The 23,445-nt window shown below is 32.4% G+C and overlaps 1 protein-coding gene across 1 annotated transcript in view; it reads right to left on the bottom strand.

Annotated features, from left to right (window-relative positions):
* The window catches only part of LOC129220566 (MYND-type zinc finger-containing chromatin reader ZMYND8-like), a 163,794-nt gene that overhangs the window by 83,663 nt on the left and 56,686 nt on the right, over positions 1–23,445 (bottom strand). Inside the window, exons 14-17 of the mRNA XM_054854997.1 lie at positions 18,681–20,678; positions 18,461–18,528; positions 18,167–18,305; positions 4,845–4,969 (exon numbers count right to left, since the gene is read on the bottom strand). Of these exons, the coding sequence (XP_054710972.1) occupies positions 4,845–4,969; positions 18,167–18,305; positions 18,461–18,528; positions 18,681–20,678 (2,330 nt within the window). The remainder of the gene's footprint in view (positions 1–4,844; positions 4,970–18,166; positions 18,306–18,460; positions 18,529–18,680; positions 20,679–23,445) is intronic.

Genomic DNA, 23,445 nt, shown 5'->3' on the forward strand with positions numbered 1-23,445 from the left:
CTTCTCAAACCTAGTGAATAGTTTACCTTCGCTAAGTGCTCCACGATTTTACCATATAGTAATGTGATATAGTAATCACACATATTTTCTTAGATTCGCGTTTTTATTGCATGTGTTCTGATTTTTTATTTAATGGAGTCGTTTAGAAGGGAAAACATGGCCGCCGAAAACTCGGAAACGACGCCATTAAATAAAAAATCAGAACACATGAAATAAAAACGCGAATCTAAGAAAGTATATGTGATTACTATATCACAAGTAATAACATGTAACCTGTGATGAAAGATCCATATTATATTGGAGCAGAGAAAGAATTACACACCATTTATACAAATACAAAAGTGACGGCCATCAACAGGCTCTGGGCCCAACTAGACTGGTCCTAGTCAATTTGCAATACCCAGTGAAGACCATTGGCCCTCTTATCTACTCCCGTGCTCATTACCACCTCTTCCGGTAAGCTGTTCCAAGGTTCCACTACCCTACTATAACAATAATTTTTCCTAATATCCATGTTGGCCTGAGATTAAAATAGCTTAAAACAATGACCCCTTGTCCTGTTTTCAGTGCTAAACTTCAGCCCCGTAACATCTCTTATTTTAATAAATTTAAACAACTGAATCATGTCCCCTCGGTCTCTTCTTTGCTCAAGACTGTACATTTTTAGCCTTCTAAGCCTGGAATCATAGTCTAAATGAGAAAGTCCATTTATTAGCCTTGTAGCCCGCCTTTGAACCCTTTCCAATACATTAATATCTTTCTTAAGGTAAGGAGACCAAAACTGAACAGCATACTCCCAATGAGGTCTTACCAAACTTCTATATAAGGGCAGAAGAACTTCTTTAGATTTGTTTGAAATAGATCTATTGATAAACCCAAGTATCTTATTGGCTTTGTTACTAGCTATGCTACACTGTTGGATGAACTTTAAATCCAGACTTATTAAGATGCCCATATCAGTAACTTTTTCTGCCAGACTAATGACTGAACCTTGCAAATAATAACTTGTACACTTATTTCCATGCCCTAAATGTAGCACTTGACCTTTCTCAACATTAACAGCCATACCCCATTTATCAGCCCACTCCGTGATATGATCTAGATCCTCTTGCAGCTGGTTTGCTTGTTCTTCATTTTCTACACTCCCCATAACTTTGACATCATCAGCAAAACAATTCATGTTCCCAGAAATATTTTTATAAATATCGTTCATAAAAACAATGAACAAAACAGGCCCTAACACTGATCTTTGAGAAACCCCACTTAAAACCTCACTCCAATTAGAATAATTTCCCCTTACAACTACCCTTTGTATCCTTCCAGTCAGCCAGTTTTTTACCCAAATGAAAGTTTTCCCTCCTATTCCTATATCAGCTAATTTGCTAAGTAGAGCAACATGTGGTATCTTATCAAAAGCTTTTTAAAAATCAATGTAAACAACATCTATAGGCTTCTTATTGTTCAAAGCCATAGTAACTTTGTCATAGAAATGTAATAAATTAGTTGCACAAGATTTACCTTTCCTGAAACCGTACTGAAAACTAGTAAATAGATTATTAGTCTCTAAAAAATTTTGCAAACCACCGAAGTTAGACTACAGGTCTGTAATTTCCCGCACTCCCTTTAGACCCTTTCTTGAAGAGCGGTGTAATGTTCGTCAGCTTCCAGTCCTCTGGCATTGTCCCCGAGTTATAAGACGCACTGAAAATATTTACAATTACATCTGCTAATTCCTCTGCACATTCAACTAAAATTTTTGAATAAATATTATCTGGTCCCGGAGCCTTAGTCTTTTTAATTTTTTTCAAATGAAGTAAAACGGCATCCCTGGAAAATACGAAGTCCTCAAGCTGTACTATAGCTTGTGTCTTGTTGATGTCAACTGTTGAGATACAGTTACAGTGAAACCTGTGTAAGTTGACCACTTGCGGTGCAGTCCTTTGGTGGTCAACTTATAGAGGGGGTAATGATTTTTTTTTTTTTGTCATTTCTTGCACCATGTATTTATTTTTTGATTGATTGACACTTACTCTTTCTGTTTAACTCACTTTCATTGTTTAGCATTACTTTGAAACAATATTTTAGAGATTATTTTCCCAGAATGACATATAATGTGTCATGCAAATTTAAAATTTCAGTAAATTGATCAAAAAAAAAAAAAACTTATTGTTTATGAAAAGTTACTCATTTAATATTAATAGTTCCTAAAAATTCATAGCTTCTCAAAAATTGCAAATTTTTCTCATATACATTTATAACTCCATGATGATCTATTTTTCAACAAAATAACTCCTTATTGAATTTGGCGCACTTACTAGACACTAGTTTTAGAAATTCCATATGTGTCAGCTAATTTTCTCTAGCTTTCTCCCTTTTCAATTAGTTTTAATATTTCATACTTTTTATCAATCTCAAGTTCAACTAACTTTCTTTTTGAAGCCATTTTATGTAAAACTATAACACAAAGAGCAACAAGCTGGACTCTCATAGTTCAAAAAAGCAGTTGAGAATGAAAACGTCGTATCTCTTAATCCCTTGCACCAGAAATACTGCAATGCAAGTAACTTTACTCTTTAGCACAACTCCATTGTTGTCACAAAATTTTACAACTGGAAAAAAATACTTTGTACTTTTCTATTGACACATGTTTTCATAAAGAAAAACAAGTTTGGGGAATAAAAGGGTTCTTAATAGTTTTCCGATGTGGTTAAACTCAAAAGGGGGTTTAGTTATGCTACTGTTTCATTTAGTTAGTAAAACGCTGGTCCGGTATCAAAAATGTTCTTGGAAGGCTATTAAAACAAAAAAATAAAACAATTTGCTAAGTAAAATTTTAAAAAATAAAACAAGTGGTCAACTTACAAAGGGTTTTTTACAATGCTCCAAACCAAATTTGGTGTTCATTAGTGGTCAAGATAGAGAGGTGGTCAAGTTACAGAGGTTTTCCTTCATTATATGAGATAGGACTAATTCCGTTCCTGACAAAAGCGGTCAACTTAGACAGGTGGTCAACTTACAAAGGTGGTCAACTTTACAGGTTTTACTGTATCATTAAAAACACTCGAAAAAAGTTATTAAGAACATTAGCAATATCACTATCGTCCTGAATTAAAATTCCGTGCTCATCAACCAGTGGCCCAATATGACTATTTCGAACTTTCCCCGAATTAGCGTATGCAAAAAACCTCTTGGGATTCCTGTTTATGTTATGTGCCAGTCTTTGCTCCAACTCTCTTTTCTGAATCCGTACCAAATACTTAAATTTACGCCTTGCCTTACAATATTGGAGCCTATCTGCACTGTGACCAGTTTCTTTAAACCTATGAAAAGCGGCTTGCTTGTAATTTAGAGCGTCTTTAAGTTTCCCTGGAGAACCACATCGACCAAATTTTAGTGTTGACACCCTTTCTCCTAAAGGGAACATGGTTCCCAACCGTTTTCGCTAGCTTTTCCTTAAACTCTGCCCACTGAAGATTCACATCGCTATTGTCCAATCCGGAAGAAAAAACTGCTTTCAAACTCTGCCTAAGTGCCACAAAATCAGTATTAGCCATGTTGGTCGTGGATTTGTTCTTTGTATGAGAATTTTTTTTTCATTTTTTCTTTTTCTTTGCAATTTCTAATCATAAGAAAGTGCAACACAATCATTATTGTTTAACAATTACAGCTATGATTGAACCTAAAGAAAAAGTACACAGAGGCAGTGCATTTTTAAATCACAATATAACCAGTGTTTAAACTTCTATTACTGCCTAAAATTGAGGCAAATCTAACCTGGAAGCATTGTGGCCACGTAGATCATAATAACAGCAAGACAGCGTTGCCAAGTTAGGTTTGCACCTACTGCCCTACTATAATTTATTTCAAATTATTGATCATAAAAACAAGACACTAGAATCTCGAAAATCTGAGGTAACTCCCTCTACCTTCGATTATCCGGAAAAACCTTCCAAATTTAAATTTCACCTTTTTTGGATAACATAAAAGAGTAGCCCCTTTACTTCCTTGAGCAAAGAAGTAGTGAGAATATTGATTGAATATAATTTATATTAAAAAAATCATTGTAATGAATAAATTGCTATTTTTACCAGGGGGTACCCCCCTAGAGCAAGGGCACACTCCCTGTAAATATCGCCAAGACCCCCCCCCCAAATGAAAAATACCCCTAACCCCCCCTTAAAACTTCAATGGCGCAGTCAGTGCCATGACCCGAAGTGGGTAAACCAGTTTTTACAAAACTGCGCCAAAATTAGGAGGCAAAAGCGCATATCTGTAACGAACAATCTACCACCCCTAAAAACTATTTGATGCATCCATTTCCATCTTTAAACTGGATGCTTGCCTTTCCATATCATCAGTGGTCAAACTGTAGATGTTCATAACTCTCATAACGCAAAAACGGTTTGCTGTAGTAGGTTTAAATTTCATATATACAACACCTACAGCATCAAGTTGGGCATCTCCTTCTTTGATTGCAATTGGATATTAACGTATTCTTTTGTGATAAATCAATGCTAATTTTAAATTAACTTACATTTCAAATTTATTATCGTCAAAGGATCTTTTACCCCATATCTTTTACTCCATGAAAATTTTGAGCCGCTTAGGGTGTGTTAATGATACTGATCTCAATATCTTTTTGTTACTTTTTGCTGTATTGTTAAATAAGTTTAACAAAAGTGAAGGATTTCTATTTTCAGGTTTTAATGAAACCATTACTTTAGCTACAAAAAGAATTTAAAATTTAAATAAAGCACCTTGAATGAAACAGAACCTTGAACTTTCAACACACAGATTTTTGAGACTCAACAGCATTTATTGAATTTCAAAATCAATATACCAACCCACTGTTTCCTTTTTGCTTCTTCAATAGCTCGATTCTTTTCACTCTCGAATTTCTTCGTTAAACTTTCAATAGTAGCCTTTTTATCCATTTCTAAGCTAGCTCTCATTTCCATTATTATCAAATCTAAATTCACACAAAAAACATCAATTATAAAATGCATGTAATTAGTTTCGTTTGCACATAGCTTAAATGTGTATAACTTAAAGTAAAAAATGTGAGATAATTTGAAATAGTGCATAAAAAGAACATTTATTTTGCTTATGGTTTATTTTGAAAAATTAGACACTAACAGTCTTAACAATAATCCTACTGAATTAAGCTGCAAAATAGATGATTTCACAGTTGCTCAACCAATCCTTGCTTCAAAGCTTTAGAAGACTTTGAATAGATAAAAATGGTCAAGTGTGGATAAGCATAAGGCACAAAATCAAAAATAAGAAGAAAAGCTGTACTGATTAGATTAAGAAAAAGCGAGAACTAGTGAAATTTTGCATTTTCAAGAGGATTTCTGGAGTCTAAAAAGGAAATTATTTAAAAAAAAAAAAAAAAATCAATTAAATCATGATTAAAATCATCAAACTTAAATCAATTGATTTATCAAATTAAATTATTTGAATACATTGATGAGTATGAGGATTTTAGATGAGTATTAAGATTTAGAATTTAAGTTTAATCAAGGTCATTGCATAGCATTCAAAAGTTTTAGCAATAATTTTCATCCTAGCATTGCAATGGAAATGATGGTATTTCATAAAAGTGTACATATACACTCAACGCAGGTGATGCGTTTATAAAAAACAAGTAAAGTTGCACAGTTGCTACAAAACTGCAACTACAGGCATGAGATTATTGAAAAGGGAAAAAAAGAGAAAATTCATGCTAAACAGAAGACGGGAGATGTATGCAAAACTACCATTCTGAAGGCATTTTTATGACAAAATCCACAACAGAATTCTAACTGCTTTAAAACTGAATGGTTTACAAAAAGATGAAAAAAATACATTGTTTCCTGGTGAAAAGAAAGAAATAACTTTCGGTAATTATCCATCTTGTAACTTACTTTTTTTACAGAATTAAAACTTTTTACCAAAAATTATAGATATTGTATAGATTATACAACAAATATAGATGTTAAGGTAACTTCAAAACCACATAAATCTCTTATTTCCCAATTTTTGGGTCAAAATTAATCATTGAAAACTTCTTTTAATTACACCTGTAATGTTGCAGGACAGTGTTAACAATATCACACATCATACTACAAAATAAATAAAAAAATAAATAAATATAAAATAAAATAAATAAATAAAAGAAAAATAGCAAAAATCTGAGAACATGCAAAACAGCATAAAACTGGGAAAAAAGGCCTGCAAACACGGTTAAAAGTCTAGACTCAGACTCATAAAGGATGGCAAACATATCTAAAGTTTTAAACCGTTAATCAGGGGTGGGGAAAAAAAATCATTTCTATACCAGCTTTGTACCAGCAAAAATGTCAATTTTGTATCAGAACAAACAGTTTTCTATCAGTAAAAACACAGTTTTGTACCAGAATGATCAGTTTTGTATTAGGTGAATTCATGGTTTCGTAACAAAATCTTTTAATTTTGTACACTGTCTCTTCATAGTTTGAAGCAAATACAAAACATTTTCAGCAAAAAAGTACATAAATAATTTTTAAAACCCAATTTGGTAGTAATATTGTAATTTAAAAAAAGTGTGCAAAAACTACTTTTAGTTAATGTTTGATTAATAATAAAACATATATAACTAGAACCTTAATTTAGTTCTGTGGTTCTTTGTTAAAAGTTGATAGGTCAAATTTGAGCATGTTCTACTTTACAGATCATATGTGTTTAGAGTGGTATTTTTCTATGCCAGATTTAGTAAGAGAAAAAAATATAAACTACCAAACATAATATATAAAATTTTCATACAATTCTGCACCAAAATTAGACAACTTTACATATCGTGTTTTGTTTTCCCTCTCCTGAAAAGATGACAAATTTGACATATCAATTTTTAGCAAACAACCACAGAGTTGTTTCTTAGCTGTTTGTTGCAAACATTTGTCATATATTTATTTATAGCATTACATTACAGACAACAACAAAAGGATTTCAATTTAAAAATGCCTTTTGTATATTTATTACATACAAAGTTAGAGAGAGAGAGGGGGGGGGCTTCGAAAAACATATTTATAAGCAGATTCTAACTATTACAAAAAAAAAAGAAGGGGGAAGGGGAAGGAGATGCTAGTATACAGATGAGATTTTCTTTTATACTTCTTTAAAAAAGAAAAAAAAAAAAAACTTTTTTTTTGGAATTGATTAGCTGACTTAAAAAGAAAAGTTTTTGGGTGCAAAAAACTTTTCTTAAAAAAAAAAAAAAATTTGAAAATAAAATAAAGTTTAAAAATTCACATGGCTTAAAGATTTATTTAAAAGAAATAAAAGTTTATATGCCTCACTATGTCCCCCCCCCCCCATGAATATAATTTAGAAACCATTACATCGCTAAGTTATTCACATACACATCCAAACTTACAGACCCTGTTGAAATTTTCTCATTGTGGATCAATATCTGAAATTTTACTTTTAATAACTGATTTAGTAGGTCCCCCTTGCACTGACAAATAAAATTTTGAAAAAATAAATAAATAAATAAATAAACATATAAAATTCCTCAAGCTTTCAAGACTTTTTCAGAGAGAGAGAGAACTTAGACATTCGAAGATTTTAAAAATTCTTGAAAAAGAAGCTACAAGTGTTTCAAAATTTTGATTAACAACTACTGAAGAACTTATTTATCAACATTTATGTAAAAAGAGAGAGCACACTGATTCTTTTCATTCAATAAATTAACATTACTTTTAAATTTATTAAGGAGCTCATTTTCAGGAGTAACATTTCATAGGCTGAAATTTAAAAAAAAAAAAAAAAACGAAGTTATGTCTAGAACTAGACGAGCCTACTTTCCTGTATACCCATACTACTTTCTAGTATCTGATCAATATTCCAGGGTTCATACTCTAATTGGATGAAAAAGTTCCATGACTTTTCCAAGACTTTTTCATGACTTCAATGAAAATTTTCATGACCTTGTTACACGAAGAAAATAGCACTATTTAATCTTAAACTTGCTAATTTTTGGAAATGAGCATTAGCAAAATGTCAACATGAAGGCCACGCCCTCATTGAAGTACTTACTCATAATGGAAAAAATATAAGTGTACACTTAAAAATCTAAACTATTCTTATTTGTCTTCTTCATATAAATTTAAGTAAAGTAAAAATGCAGTGAAAAGAATATGATGATGCTTAAATGTCTAACATTTTTTTTATAAACAGGCAGAATGATATTGAATGGGATAAAGGTTGAATGAGTCATCACTAAGTTTCAATAAATTTGCTTCAAAAGTTGCCTTTCAGTGTCAACAGAGCATTTAATCATCCACGTAACTTGACAGTATTTTGGTTCTTTAAAGTAAAGCCACATAGTTTAGTTCTTTATGTTTCTAAACCAGATCTTTCACCAGATCTTTTTTGAAAAAAAAAAAAAAAAACCATTCAGTAATGAATCAATCTTCTGATTCAAAAGTATACTTGTTTTGCTTACTTATTTGCACATTTTCAAATCTATATAAATTAATAGATTCAGAAATTCCAGAACATAGTTGAATCCTGACATTGAGTGTAGCAGTGGGTCGCATGGATTAGTTTTGCGGGCTGTATGTATATGTTGGGCACTACTGTTTTAGAGTATTAGAATTCCTCTTTTTCTGTATTCTATCGCCTGAGTGAAGATCTTTATTTTCTAAAACGATGAACAAATTAAGATAAACTCTAATAAATTTTAAGATAAACTCTAATTGCTTTTTTTGAGTGGGCGTGGCAAAACCAACAACGTGCAAGTAGGCTACTACAGAATATGAAACATAAGAAGTGTTGAAAATAACAGTTAATTTAATATATATATATATATATATATATATATATATATATATATATATATATATATATATATATATATATATATATATATATAAGTGATGTCCAATCAGTAAAATCACATCGCAAAAAAAGGCAAGCGGCTGTGACAGAAGTGGATGCAATAGGATTTCAAAATTCAGATTTGATTTTGGGATCGTTCAATTTTCCACTTTTAATAGCTTTTACGTGCTGTACTGTTAAATCACTCAAGATTTCTAATGCTCTTTTAGTTACTGTTACTTTCTCTTTGTCCAGGACATTTTTCCATGACTTGAAATAAGTTTCCATGACTTTCAATGAAAATTTCAATTTTCCATGACTTTTCCAGGTCTGAAATCCACTTATTTTTTTTCCATGACTTTCCAGGATTTCCATGACCCGTACGAACCCTGATATTCTCAAAAATAGCTAAAATCGCAAATTTTTTCAAAAAAAGAAAAGCAGCAACTTTTAAACAAAGCAGCTAATACACTTTTTTCTATTAAAAAATCTTTAACAGCTTTCAAAATGAAAAAATAATAATTAAAATTAATAAGCTCATTAAAGTAAATACATCATATCAAAAAAAAAAAAATCGTTTTTTTCCCCTGTTGCCAAAAAACAATTTTTTAAATGAATTAATGAACGTACAAAATAAATGAAAACAATAAAATGTCAACTTAAAGAAATAATTTTCATTGTCAAAAAAAAAAAAAAAAATCCTCTGCGCATATCTTTATGTAGAAACATAAATGACTTCGAGTTTATTCGCCAAACACTTAATACCTAAATTAAATCTTTAGCGTAAAAATAAAAGCAAGTCAAATCAACAATAATTATTTCACAGTCAAAACCATAGCTGCGGAATCAGAGTCAATCTCATTTTGGGGTAAAGGAGTCGGAGTCGAATATCTAAGAATCGGAGTCAGTCATTTGTTCTCCGTGTATAAATTTTTGCCAAAGCTACGAAGTCAGAGTTGAAGTCGGGGAGTCGGAGTCCGATTAATTATCGGGCACAGGAGTCGGAGTTGGAGTCAAGTGCCCCTAAATTCTCAGAGTCGAAGTCTGGAGTTAGGCGTCAAGAGCTATTTCCAACAAAATTTGTTTGAAGTAAATCCGCCTTCAAGTACGGAATCTACATTGACTTTCAGTTTCCCCGTAGGCGCTAATGTTGAGGGATTTGAACCGTTCAAAATTGAACGGAGAATTGTTTAAATCAAAAAGATATTTTATATAGAAGTTTTTCATCAAAAGCTTTTTCCTACAAAGTTTGTTTGAAGCAAATTCGCCTCACAGTTCGGAATTGCCTTGAATTTCAACGTAGGCGCTAATGTTAAGTTTTTTTGAACTGTTCAAAATTGAACAAAAAATAGTTCAAATCAAAAAGTGAAATATGGGAATGAGGTGTCCTCGCCAAGATCTTTCGAACAAAAAAAAGTTTTTTCGAATCGTACTATTCCTTCAAAAGTTACTGGGGGGGGGGGGGGGGGGGACAGACAGACAGACCGACCGACAGACAGACATTTTTCCCCATCTCAATACCCTACTTTACAATTTTTAATTTCTCAATATTTATTTAATTATTTTATTTATTTTTGACTTTTTTTTGTTTTTCACGATATTTTTAAGATGCATTAAGCCTTCTTTCATGCTTTTTTCTTCTTTTTCTGACTTTTACTGGGAAAGTAGGTTAAAAAGGACCTGGACTCCATATTACTGTTTTGTATGTCGATTTACACATTACCTGCTGTGACCACATATTTGCACTATACTTCACTCAATGTCAATGCATCACTTTTGATTAGTTCAAATTTATTAAGATACCAGAGAAAATTTACTTACTTAACATCAGTAGTCTACGGTTGACAATGTATTGAATAAACTATATTTTGTTTTATAATTTAAACCTAATAGATGCAGGTATGCATTGCAGCTTTTAGCTTTTTCTATGCACCTGAATATTGCACATTTAATAACGTTAATATGGAACTGAAATTAGTTGTCTTGCTAGTGTTGTGAATTTCCTTTCATAACTCTACCAACTGTTACATAAGGAAGTTTTTATATAAGGGCAATTCCATGTCAGATCAATCACTTTTTAACCTCACCATCTCCGATTTTAACGAAAATTGGTGTGAGGGACACATATGTCAAGATAAGTTTCCCTGCCAATTTTTAGAATTCTGCTTTAAAAATTTTACAAAATACGGGGATGGTAAAAAAACTGAAAAAGTACGAAAAAAAAAGAGAAAAGTTGTGATATTCAAATGACTGTAACTTCTCTCCTAAAATAAAAATTCAAAAACCATTGCAAAGCTAAAGAATAGGGCTTTCTATTGATATAAAACATGACTTTCTTATGACAGGTTTAAGTTTCAAGGTCATTCACCGTGACTTTTGACCATTGAATATCCCAAAACATGCTCCCTTAGAATTTCTTTAAAAAATATATATTTCATGGCTCTAAAACTATTCTTCCACTACACCAAAACTTAAGACTGGGATCACAATGGCAAGGTTCTGAAAAAAAATCAAGAATGTTCACATATTTTACATTGTGGAATTCCATATGTCAGGTCAGTCACCTTCTTGACCTCCTCACCACTTCCGATTTTAATGAAATTTCGTGTGACGGACAACAGGAGCGTGCTTAGACTTTCAGCGGCCCTGTGTGAAATTTGTTTAAATACTTGATAAATAATCATTTTTGTTCTTTATTTATTGTCTCCCAAAACATAACCCGCTGTAGTGTCACCCCGGCTGTATAAGTCAGTTTGAGATTTTTATAAAACAAAATTTATGTGAAAAAATTTGACACAAAATTTGGTTGCAAAGAAAATTTTTGGAATCCGAAAGACATGTAATTGATGAAATAAAGACTGGTATCCAAATTGCTTTATTTTCAGTCCAGGGGGAGGTATGAAATACGAAATTGAGGTCTAACTTCAAAACAACGTTCAGAAAAAGAATGAAAAATTTTGATCTTTTTCTGCCTTTTAATTTATTTTTACTACTAGCAAATATAGGGAGTCATTCGATTTCAAGTGACCTATGGGTTCCTGTTCAACCATCTCCAATTGGGATGAAACTTTATAGAAGTGTAGAGATTTCTTTGAAACTAACCTATGCAAATTTTCGGCTTCCTAGATCCAAATCCTGAGGATCTAGGATCTCTGAAAAATGTGATCCAGAATGGCAGATCAGCTTTTTGTGCCAAACTGCCAAGTTAAGACTAAGTTTATAAAAAGATTTATCACACTGAAAGCCTTAAATTTTTGGTGCTAAAGTACAATTAGCTGTTCAATAAATTCAAGTATTTTTGGAAATTTTGAGCTCATTAGATTTTTTTATATCATGCTTGTGAACTCGTGAAAAAGCGTGTAGAGGAATTTTTTTCCTGAATTTTAGGTTGTCATAAAATCTGAACAAAAATAATTCAAAGGCTTTTACTTCGTGATTACATTGTAAAAATACTTGTTTTAAAAGGGTTAAAGTTTTAGAGCTTAAATATCTATTTTCTAAAAGATATTCACCTTGGCTTTTGACCTTGAATATCTCAAAACACGTCCCCTTAGAACTTTTTCCAAAAAAATACATTTTATAGCTCCAACACTGTTTTTCTACTACACCAAAACTTAGGCTGGGATGCAATGGCAAGGGACTGCAAAAAAATCAGAAATATTTACGCATTTTTGTTACATGTTTTACATTAATTCTGTCCTAATGTTATTGTTTTAATTATGTTACTAATATGTATATTTTTAAAGAAATTCTATGGTGGCGTGTTTTTAGACATTGAAGGTCAAAATTCACGGTGAACTGAACCATGGTGAACACATGAAAATGTTCACACCGTTGACGCACGGTGAACCTTGAAACTTTAACCTGTCGTGAAAAAGGCATGTTTTATACCAATAGAAAGCTCTATTCTTTATACAATGGTTTTTAAATTTCTATTCTACTGTAATTAAGATAGAATGATAGAGGTTACAGTCATTTTTGCATGTCACAACTTTGTTTATTTTGCACTTTTAAAGTTTTTAACAGCCCTGTATTTCGTAACATTTTTTAAGTAGAATTCTGGAAATTGGCAGGATTACTTATCATGTTGTATGTGTCCTTCCCACAAAATTTCATTAAAATTGGAAATGGTGAGGAGGTCAAGAAGGTGACTAACCTGACATATGGAATTCCACAATGTAAAACATGTGAACATTCTTGATTTTTTTAGTACCTTGCCATTGCAAACCCAGTCTAAGTTTTGGTGCAGTGGAAGAATAGTGTTAGAGCCATAAAATATATTTTTTTTAAAGAAATTCTAAGGGGGTATGTTTTGGGATATTCAATGGTCAAAAGTTACAGTGAATGACCTTGAAACTTACCTTGCCATTGCAATCCCAGTTTCAGTTTTGGTGTAGTGGAAGAATAGTGTTAGAGCTATAAAATATATTTTTGTGAAGAAATTCTAAGGGGGCATGTTTTGAGATCACGGTGAATGACCTTGAAACTTAAACCTGTCTTAAGAAAGTAACGTTTTATATCAATAGAAAGCTCTATTCTTTAGCTTTACAATGGTTTTTGAATTTTCATTCTGCTATAGTTAGGAGAGAAGTTACAGTAATTTGAATGTCACAACTTTTTATTTTTCTGTACTTTTTCAGTTTTTTAACAGCCCTATATTTCCTAAAAATTTTAAAGTAGCGTTTTAAAAACTGGCATTATAACTTATCTTGACATATGTGCCCCTCACATTAATTTTCGTTGAAATTAGAGATGGTGAGGTCAAAAAGTGATTCATATGACATGGAATTGCCCATAATAGAATTATTGTCAATGAAAAATTTTTGAATTAAAATATTTTCTAAATGAACATTTCGAGAAAAACATTATCAAATACCCATTAATTAAACCTTTTTACATCTATATTTTTGCATTACAAATATTGCAGACAATATGAATTGATTAGATTACACCCTTATAGCTTTAGCATACATTTGGACAGTTTAAGATAGTTTTGGACACTTTTGGATGGTAAAAACAACCTGTCCTGTCCTAAACCAGTTTTGGACAGTCCAAAATCCAATCCTGATTTTTAGAGGTAATTTTTTCTTGACAATCGTTAAAACATTATTACATTACCACCTATCTAATAATATTTTAACTACATAGTTAAAATATTATTAGATAGGTGGCACTAAAAGCAGAGTAAATATTTCCCCATTCCACTCTGACCTGCTATTTCCCTTTTCCTCACATCTTAGTCTTATTGAAAACATGAAATAATTATAAAATAAGAAAATGAGCCAGTTTAAAGTAACACTGGTGAAAATAACTTCCACTTTTCAAAATGGTTGAAAAATTTACAAAATGCAAAAGGATTGGAACTTAAAGCACACCAGTGCCGGATCTAGGAAGTTTCCGAGTTGGGGCAAAACTTCAAAATGCCCCCCCCCCTTCCAGGCACATCAATCTTGCTTTAAATTTTTCTAACAGGTTTAGTTTAATATTTTCAATAAACTGTGAATTCCAAAAGAATTTGATGAAAAACTCATTTTATACTAAGCATGTCAGTATAATTTTTTTTTTGTTGAAACAGAGATATATCACAACACAAATTGCAATTAAAAATCCTCTTCCTTTTTTCCCGAAAATGAATTCAGTACTCAGAGTTTTACTCTTAATCTTCTAGTTTTAGCCCCTTATCTGACAGCACATGGATATGGTGTTAGAAAATTTGAGTAGGGAGATTTTCTTAAAAAATGTTTAATTGGTGTCTTAGAAAGTATTTTGGATTTAATTGGACAACCTCGACCTGGTACATTTCTCTACCACAACGGCAACCAAGATTAGGTGTCTTAGAAAGTGTTTTGGACTTGAGTGGACAGCAGCCATCTGGTACATTTTCTAGACATAACGTCATTAAAGATGGCAGCAGTTTACTCTCATAAATGCTCGTATATATATAAATATTAGTACTTAACTGATTTGATTGAAAATTTGGTCAAAATCTTGCAATTAGTGTTTTTAACGTGAATTTGTTTTAGCTATTGGTATAAATTCATAGATATTTGGTTATTTTTCGTATATTACTTATTCCCTTTACAAAAAAAAAAAAAAAAAAAAAATAAATAAAATAAAATAAATAATGCAAACATTAAATGCGTTTAAACATGTTCAAATCTAAATTAAAAAGTATGGTACGTAGAAATCTAATATTTATTGGTTTCAAACCTTTGCTACTACATTTGTAAAAAGAACAACAAGTTTCTTCATTTGCTCTAAATGTTCAGGAGGGTTTGGTGCATTTGAAGCAATTACATACTGCAATAAAATCAGCTGCAAATGTCTGTAAGTTTTTTTAGGGTCCATTTTTTTTTACTGTTGAAAAAAAAAATCACCAGCCAGTGATGCAACCAGAAAATATTGGGGGGGGGGGGGGCACTAAAAAATTTCCCTATCTGATAGGGGGTCCTGGGGGTTCTCTCCCAGAGAAATTTTTGAAATTGTAGTCCTAAGAACACAAATTTAGAGTGTCTCTGGCGATGTTATGGGGAGGAAAGTTTAGTGAGGACTTAAGAGGAAATTTTTAGAAACTGAGGTCTTAAAAATGCTATTATTCCGGGAGAACTCACGGTACTTTTCGTCACACGAATGCTCGCGGGGGGGGGGGGGGGTCCGTAGGCCCGGAGTGGTTATTTCAGTAAATTAAGTTTGCAAAATAGAAAAAAAAATGTGTTTTCAACAATGAATTATGAATAGATAAACAGCCCCTGAAATACGTTTTAAAAAGTAAGGTTTAAGAAAGTTTTATGATACATGAATCTAAATCTTCTTCTGAGCATTACTGATTATCGTTTTACTGTTCTGTGTCAACTTCTTCTTCATCATCTTCATTAAGGGAGTTCTCATCAGTTGAAACCTCAACCAACAAGGGCTGCAACCTCTTCGTTTCATCTTTGTAGCTTAAATAGCGATGCATTTCACAACCTCTTCCTTTACATTCACAATCTGAAATGAAAAGTGTGATCGCTTGCTCCGGGCCTCTGAGGCCCGAACCGGAATTTTTTGGGGAAAAGGGGGAATGTACATTCCTAAAAAGTATGTGGTCAGTATGTAAGTCACCTCGAACGCAGCTACTGATTCATTTCCGTTGAAGGGGTGATTTTTGGCGGCGTAGTTTTGTAATGACCGGGCCTGAGAGGCCCGATGCGAGTTCTCCCGGGTTATGAGAGATATTTATTGACGTTAAGGTAAGGGAAGGGACTTAGGGGCTATTTCTTATCTATGTTTTTGAAAACTAGAGTGAAATCGATCACCCATCCCCTGATTCTTTGAAATTGAAGTTCCAAAACGCAGTTACCAACAAACTTTGATGATGTTAAAAACGTGGATGTTCTGGGCTCGCCCCAAAAAACATTTCGAAATAGAAGTCCTAAGAGACAAAGTTTTTAAGCAATATTCAGTGATAATAGGGAGAAGGGTTTAAAGCTCTCCATCCTTTTTTTTTTTTCGGAATTGCACTTTCAGATTACGGGGGCATCAGCTCACTTTATTGAGGAAACTGCGTGCTAAGCGCCTCAATCAATTGTCGTTTTAAAAAACCAATTCTTGACAAATTGAATGGTATTAGAGAAAGGGAGTTCGAGGGTCTAGTACAGAAATTTTCCAGAATTGAAGTCTTAAAAACACGACTGTAGATTACATTTGGTAACGTTTGGGGCTTGGCAATTATTCGAAATTGTACTTCCAAGAAAACAGTCTTAAATGATTTTTGATCTTGTTATAAGGCAAGGGTTCGTTCTACCCTGGAGTTTCGTGAAAATGAAGCCTTGGAAATGAAATTTGAGATGCTTTTGAATGGTTTTGGCTGGGAGAAAGGCATCTAAAGCGTAGCATTTTGAAGACTTTCCTATTTCATGGTCGTCCAGGGAAAAAAAAAGGAGGGAGAAAGGAGTGCAATAGGAGGTGTGAGACGTGAGTAACTCGTAAGTAACTGAGATGAATAATTTGCAAATATAGACATTTTTTAAAGCTCTTTTTAAAAGTAATACACCCCCCCCCCCAACATTCTATATTTTACCGATTAAAATTACTTCATTTTCCCAAGGAGAACCCGTTTCTTCTCTTTAAAAATATGGAATGTTTTTGAAAAAGTAATATACTCAGTCTTCTGGAGGGCGGGCCCCATTCCTATCCCCCTTTTGGTTGCACCACTGTCACATGGGTCTGAACCAACAGCAAAACTTTCGATAAAATGCAGTTGAAGGTTTGTGTTTAAATAAGATCTCAACATGATCCTTAGCATTTGTGTTAGTAAGCAGCAAATTCTCAATCTCAATGTTCTTAGCCAAATGATTCAGCTATAATCTAAGTGTATCTAAATATTTACAGAATGACGGTATGAAGCAGTCAAATGTTACACCAAATTCTCCAAATACTCATATTTTATAGTTGCACAATAAAGACTACAGAACAAAGTTAGCAGTATTTTTTTCTTTTTTTAATCTGGGGTCAACAATGTTTTCCTCCTTTTTGTACCCATGACGGAGGGCCATATGTTTACACACTGGTGCTTGTAAATGTCCGCAGCAAAGTTTGTAGGCTAATCCCCCCCCCCCCCCTGTTTGACTTTATAAATCAGTTTCAATTGTCAGCAAAATACATGAGAAAGCATAAAATCCACCTATAAAATTTTTATCCTATTTTTTACATTTTTTTGTTAGTTTTTGCGCCTATTTTTCCTGCCGGAAGCACCCAAGGGTGGACTATGTTCCCCGGAAGAGGGCGTCAACCTATATTTCCCTTTAATATATAGCCCTTTAGGAGTCCAGGTTTGTGCAAAAAGAGGAAGAAGCACAGGTTCGAGGGCGCAAGGAAAAAAAAGCGGAAGTCGCAATTCTTTACCCTTTTTTTACTTACATGCTTCTTTTTAGCTTTCAATGACAAAAAATGAATGCAACAGCTATTTTTTTTGTAGTGAATGTTTTTGGATAATAAAATTGCATTTTTGGTGCAAAATTCATGATTTTGGCTGTTTTGTATCAGGTTGTATCAGAATTTGAAAATTGGCACAGTGTGGCGCAGATTTTCCACCCCTGCTTTAATTGCAAAAAAATATCCTAATTTTCACTTTAGCAATCCTTTCTGCACTGGGGAAAAAAAAGAAGGAGGAAAGGCAAATCTTGATGAACAGAATCATGGAATACATTAGATCCATGCTATATTTTGAAAAAATGAATTCAGAAAATTGCATCTAGTAAAAAAAATTAGGGGGGGGGGGGAGAGGGACAGTTTAAAAAATAATTTACAACATTCATTTAAAAAAAAAGAGGGATAAGAAAACTCTTACTCATATTATGTCTAAGTTCCTCCTTTTCTTGAGCAAATTTCCATGCCTGAATTTTAATACCAGTGACTAGATCTCTCAATTTATCCTTCATTCTTTTGATTTCAGCATCTTTTTCATCCATGTCATTCAATTTTGAAACCTAAATAGAGCATGTTTAGAGAAAAAAAAAAATTAGTTAATTTTGTTCAGAACTCATTATTTTCTAGCATTTAAATCCAGAAAAAAATAAATAAATAAATTTAAATAAAAACAAAATACAAGCTGTAATTATTTTAGCACATAATCTTTACATACAGCATTCTCACTTCTGACAGATGTTTCTTCATTTTCGATTCTAACTTCCTCCACCTCAACAAGAAGATCTAGTAAGAAAATACAATATTTTTATGGGAGAAAAAAGATATGATTGATTATATACAACAAAATATATTGTTTGCAGCTTGTAATATGAGTTCCATTTTAAAATTTAAAAAAAAAAAAACTACATTAAATAACAAATTAACATATTGCTCACCAGTATTTCTGTTATCTCTGTCATCTGCAGCATTAGAAGATGAGCAAGATGGTTCATTTTGACTATCTAAAGGAACACATGATGAGGGCTTCTCAGTCATAACACTACTTTGAACCATACTTGGATTTGTGTTAGTTTTATTTAAATTTGGCAGATGAGCACTTTCTGCTTTTCGAAAGGTTCTTTTAGCACCAGTAAGAGGTCTTTTTACAGGGGGTTCATAGTTACAGCTATCATATTCATCACTACTATCATCAGAGCTAGAGTAACTATAACTAGCTGAAGAGCTCTTTTCTGTCTGTTTCTTCTTAGGAGCAACAGGAAAATGGGACAGGATGCTCTCCCTACCTGTTTTATTTTTTATTTCATTTTTAATAGAAAGAATATTTTTGCTGTTAGTGATGTCTTGTACATTGACTTTTCTACCATTTCTACTGTCCTCCACTTTATTTGAGACTGTCGACTCACCTTCAGGCTCAGTTTCGGAACAATCATCAAGACATATTAAAGGTGGTGTTGGTGGCTTGACAGGTGGACATATATATATATCATCGTCTTCATCGACATCTTTAGGACTAGAAAGCTTTAAGCATTTTAACTTATTTGAATCAGATCTATTACTATCAATATCATCAGGCAACTCTTCCACAGTTTTCTCAGTTACCTTTTCTTTAGTACAAACATCAGAATTTTGAAGTACATTAGTGGTTTTTGAAGGAGAAGGTTCAGAAGCTTTATCACTTGGATCAACTGCAATTATATTGACATCTGGGCTATCAATTATACCAACTTCTGAAGCCTCATTTGTGCTCTTATCAGTTTCATCAGCTTTAGTATTTTTTTCAGATTCTGGGGGAGTGTTTTCACTACTCAGCACATTTAAAGTAACATTGGAAGAATTTTTTTGCAATGTGAAAGTACTTTCATCAGTAGCCTCATTAGAATCTATTATTACCTCTTCAATTATTTCTTTTTGTTGTGTGGTAGCTGGAGTTTGCTTGTCCAAATGGGTTTCAGAATCTAAAACTTGATCATTAGTATCATTAGATTCTACAGTAATTTCTTCAATGTCTGTTTCAGATGACTCAGCATTTGAATCACCTTCACTACCAGAACTTGTAGAGTCACTATCTTCTTGATCAGAATCACCACTTTCCTTTTCTTCCACAACATCTTCAGTTTCATCGGCATCTTTATTTTTAGTTCTTTCTTCTTCCGCACCTGCTTCTGCATTTTCAACTTCATCGTCATCTTCATCATCCTCATCCTCATCTGCTGAATTTTCTGCATCATTATCATCTTCACTATTATCATTTTCATCTTCACCTGATTCATTTTCAGATGATGATTCTTCCACTATTTCATCAATTCCTAATTTAGCTTTGCAAGACTCAATTGTTTCGTTTAATTTTAGGAAAAATGAATCTTTCTTTTTTGTAACATTTAGAACTTCTGTGTTTGAATCTGTTTGTTTTTCGTCAAGATTATTTGATAGAATATCAAGAGACAAAGTAGGCATTGATTCAAATGCTGTTTTTGGTGGCTCACATTTTTCATTTTCCCTAGTATTTACTTTACTATCATCGTTATCTTTCTCGCCTTCTTTATTACTTTCACTTTTCTCTTGATCATCATTGCTGCAAACATACCCTTTTATTCTTTCTAAAGCTAGTTCAAGTTTTCTTAATTGATCTAAAGAATCAGATTTTGCTAAAGGATCCTCTGATACTGAATTTGGTTTTGTACCCTCGTTAGATTTTTTAGAAATCCCTGAAGAATTTGAATTTTCTTCATCATCTATATTTTTTGAAGTAATTTCATTCAGTTCAGTAGCTTTTTCAGCAGGTGAATTCATCTTGAGCGAGTCAAGATTTGAATCTTGAACATTCTTCTCGTTTACTGGCGAAGAATTTTCAGTGAGTGAAGAATGAGTAGAAGCATTTTCAGTAGACTGCTGATTTTTTGATTCAACATCAGAATCGCTTTTCATCTCGGATTCTAAGAAACAGAAAAAATAAGATCAGGAACTAAGCATATAAAATAAAGCAAAAGACATGATTAAATAATACACTTGCTGTGAAAATATTTAAAATTTAAAAATACTTCAGTTGAAGAGCTCTGAAGAGTAAAATTAGGATATAAGCTTTCCATAAATTAAGAAGGTTTTTTGAAAGCTGTTTAAAATTAGAGGTTTCAAGAACACAAAATGCGGATGCCATTGTTTCATCAGATATTGATGAGCTGTTCTCATGTGTGTTAAATGCTTTTAACAAAATATAAAAGTGGAATTTATAAATAATTAACAAAGCATAGAAAGCATTGGTACTGAAAGCTTTGTATCTGAATCAAAAGTTACAATCAAATTTTAACAAATATTATGCATACATGGCTAAGCAAAGCAAAAAATTAAAAACAAAAAATATTATGTTTTACAATATAATATATGATACATTGCTGAACATTTCTCGATTAAAACTGAAGAAAAAAGGGGAGAAGAAAAAAAATGCTCTTAGAGTTCCTCACTGTAATTTAGTTATAAATAATACAATGATCAACTATCTTGCGCACTTACATTTGGCAGAAAAGGTAATTTTTAGCGATTTGTTTTCACACCCACTATAAAGTATTTAACAAATTAAGTTAAAATAACATAAAAAATACTCATTCATGCTTCAGAGAAATGAAACATTTTGAAATAGAAAATTATATTCTTTGTTAAAGATGGGAAAAGATTATACAACTTACTTCATAGATGAAGAGATAGAAAAAAAAGGAGAAGAAAAAAAGAAAAGAAAATTTGAAATGAAAAAATCTTTTTTGCTTACAACCACGTTTACTGATCATAGAAAATGGATAAAATAAATACCTACATGTTCCTCTGACCTATAGTTTTTTTTTTTTTTTTAATGAGCATCTGTGACATTGCACATAAATCAAAAACTAAGTATTTCTACAATTGAGGCAGTGAGAAGGAAAGGGATGCAAGTGGACATATTCAAGTTTTGAGTAAAACATGCTTAAAGGTAACATCCTCGGTAGGCTTTCATTGAATTTTTTTTCTAAATCATGCTGTATAGCAGCAACTACCAGGGATACTAGTACCGTCTCTTGCCCCAAGACAGAGGAAAGGTTCACCTACCATGTGTACTGGTTATCTCCAAATTTTTAATTTTGCCACTTACATCCCTTTGCTTCTCACTGCCTCAATTGTACAATTTTCAAAATGGAACCATTTATTTGAATTTTTAAATGATAATAGATGTTTTCAGTAAGTTACTGCTCTATAGAAAGGGCAGAAATGCATAAAATAAACCGCCAGCTCAGTCATTCCATCCGAGGACTGAGGACTGCAGTTTCGTGCTTATTAGCACTCATCAGAACGAAACTGCAGTCCCTGGATGGAATGACTGAGCTGGCAGTGTATCTTATAATAGACGGTTCTAAATGGCTGTAACTTTTATCACACTCAAGTCACATGGCATTTGACCTTCATAAACAAGCATAAGTTTCTGTTTTAGACTTTGAGATAGAATATACTTATTAATGTAAAGTGTGTTACTGCTCTGCACAAGGCACTTAAAAGGTTTCATTTGGTCTTGTTTATTGCTTTTTTTTTTACTAAGTGTAGTGGAAAATGAATTGCCTAGCTGAATAATATATGAGGAGGGAGGGAGGGAGGGTGATATATTTCTCTGGTAGTGTTTTCTAAGTGATGCTGATGGGATTCTCCAGCTCATTAAATGAGAACACCTATAATTTAAAGGGGCGTTGAAGTTCATGGTTATTTTGTATATTTCTTGGTTCCTTCTTGTTTATTTTTCTTTTGGAAAATTTCAATAAAGATGATCAGCACAGGGAGTGAGGATGATATGTTTCTGAGTGCCTTATTATAATTATTAAGTTTTGACACTTGTCACATGGGAATATGATTAGTTTAAATTTGTTAAACTAATTACATAATATACAGATTATTATTGCTTCACTTCATATTAAAAACAATTCCATGAGCATGACATCCATTTACTTTGTTATAATTTGCATATTCCTGAGCGTAAATTAAAATTTTTGTGTTTTGCTTATTTCACTCGCTTTTAACAATATCCAGGGGTCTGTCCAGGATTTTTCACAGGGTCCGTTCTTTGTGAAAAATAAAATAATTTTGTGAAAAATCGAATACTTTTGTGAAAAATCAAATAATTTTGCAAAAAAAAAAAAAAAAAAATTATTATTATTATTTTTTTTTTTTTTGCAAAAACGAAAGTTTCCGACTCTTGAGATGGTGGAAATTGCATCACTGACACTTAAAGTTGAGTGTTTTCCCTCTTTTCTGTTGAGAATATCATTCTTTAGTGCTTTTCTAGTATTTGGGGCAGGGGGAGGCATCGCTCACTGGGAGATGGGCACCCCTCAAGTATCAATATTTATCTACCATTCTACATCATGTTAAATTATACTAGAAATGTTATTTGTATAGTATTTAAAACAACTGCAAGAAAAAAAAATTCAGTCAGGGGTTCAGCATTTAAATTTTTAACCCAAGACACTGTTTAAGAGCACAGAGTTTCGTTTAAAACTTAAATTCCGTGATTTTTACAAAAATAAAAAAAATATTTTATTTGTTTACTTCTTAGCTAAGCGTACTAAACATCGAAAATGCGAAAAATCAGATTCCCATAGCGGATGCAAAGAGATTGCAATCCTCAAAGTGAAGGCATCAAAAGTATAAAAACGGCTTGTAAAATAAATATTTTGGATAAAATTATTT

Source organism: Uloborus diversus, chromosome 4 (assembly GCF_026930045.1).
Source record: "Uloborus diversus isolate 005 chromosome 4, Udiv.v.3.1, whole genome shotgun sequence".
NCBI lineage: Eukaryota > Metazoa > Arthropoda > Arachnida > Araneae > Uloboridae > Uloborus > Uloborus diversus.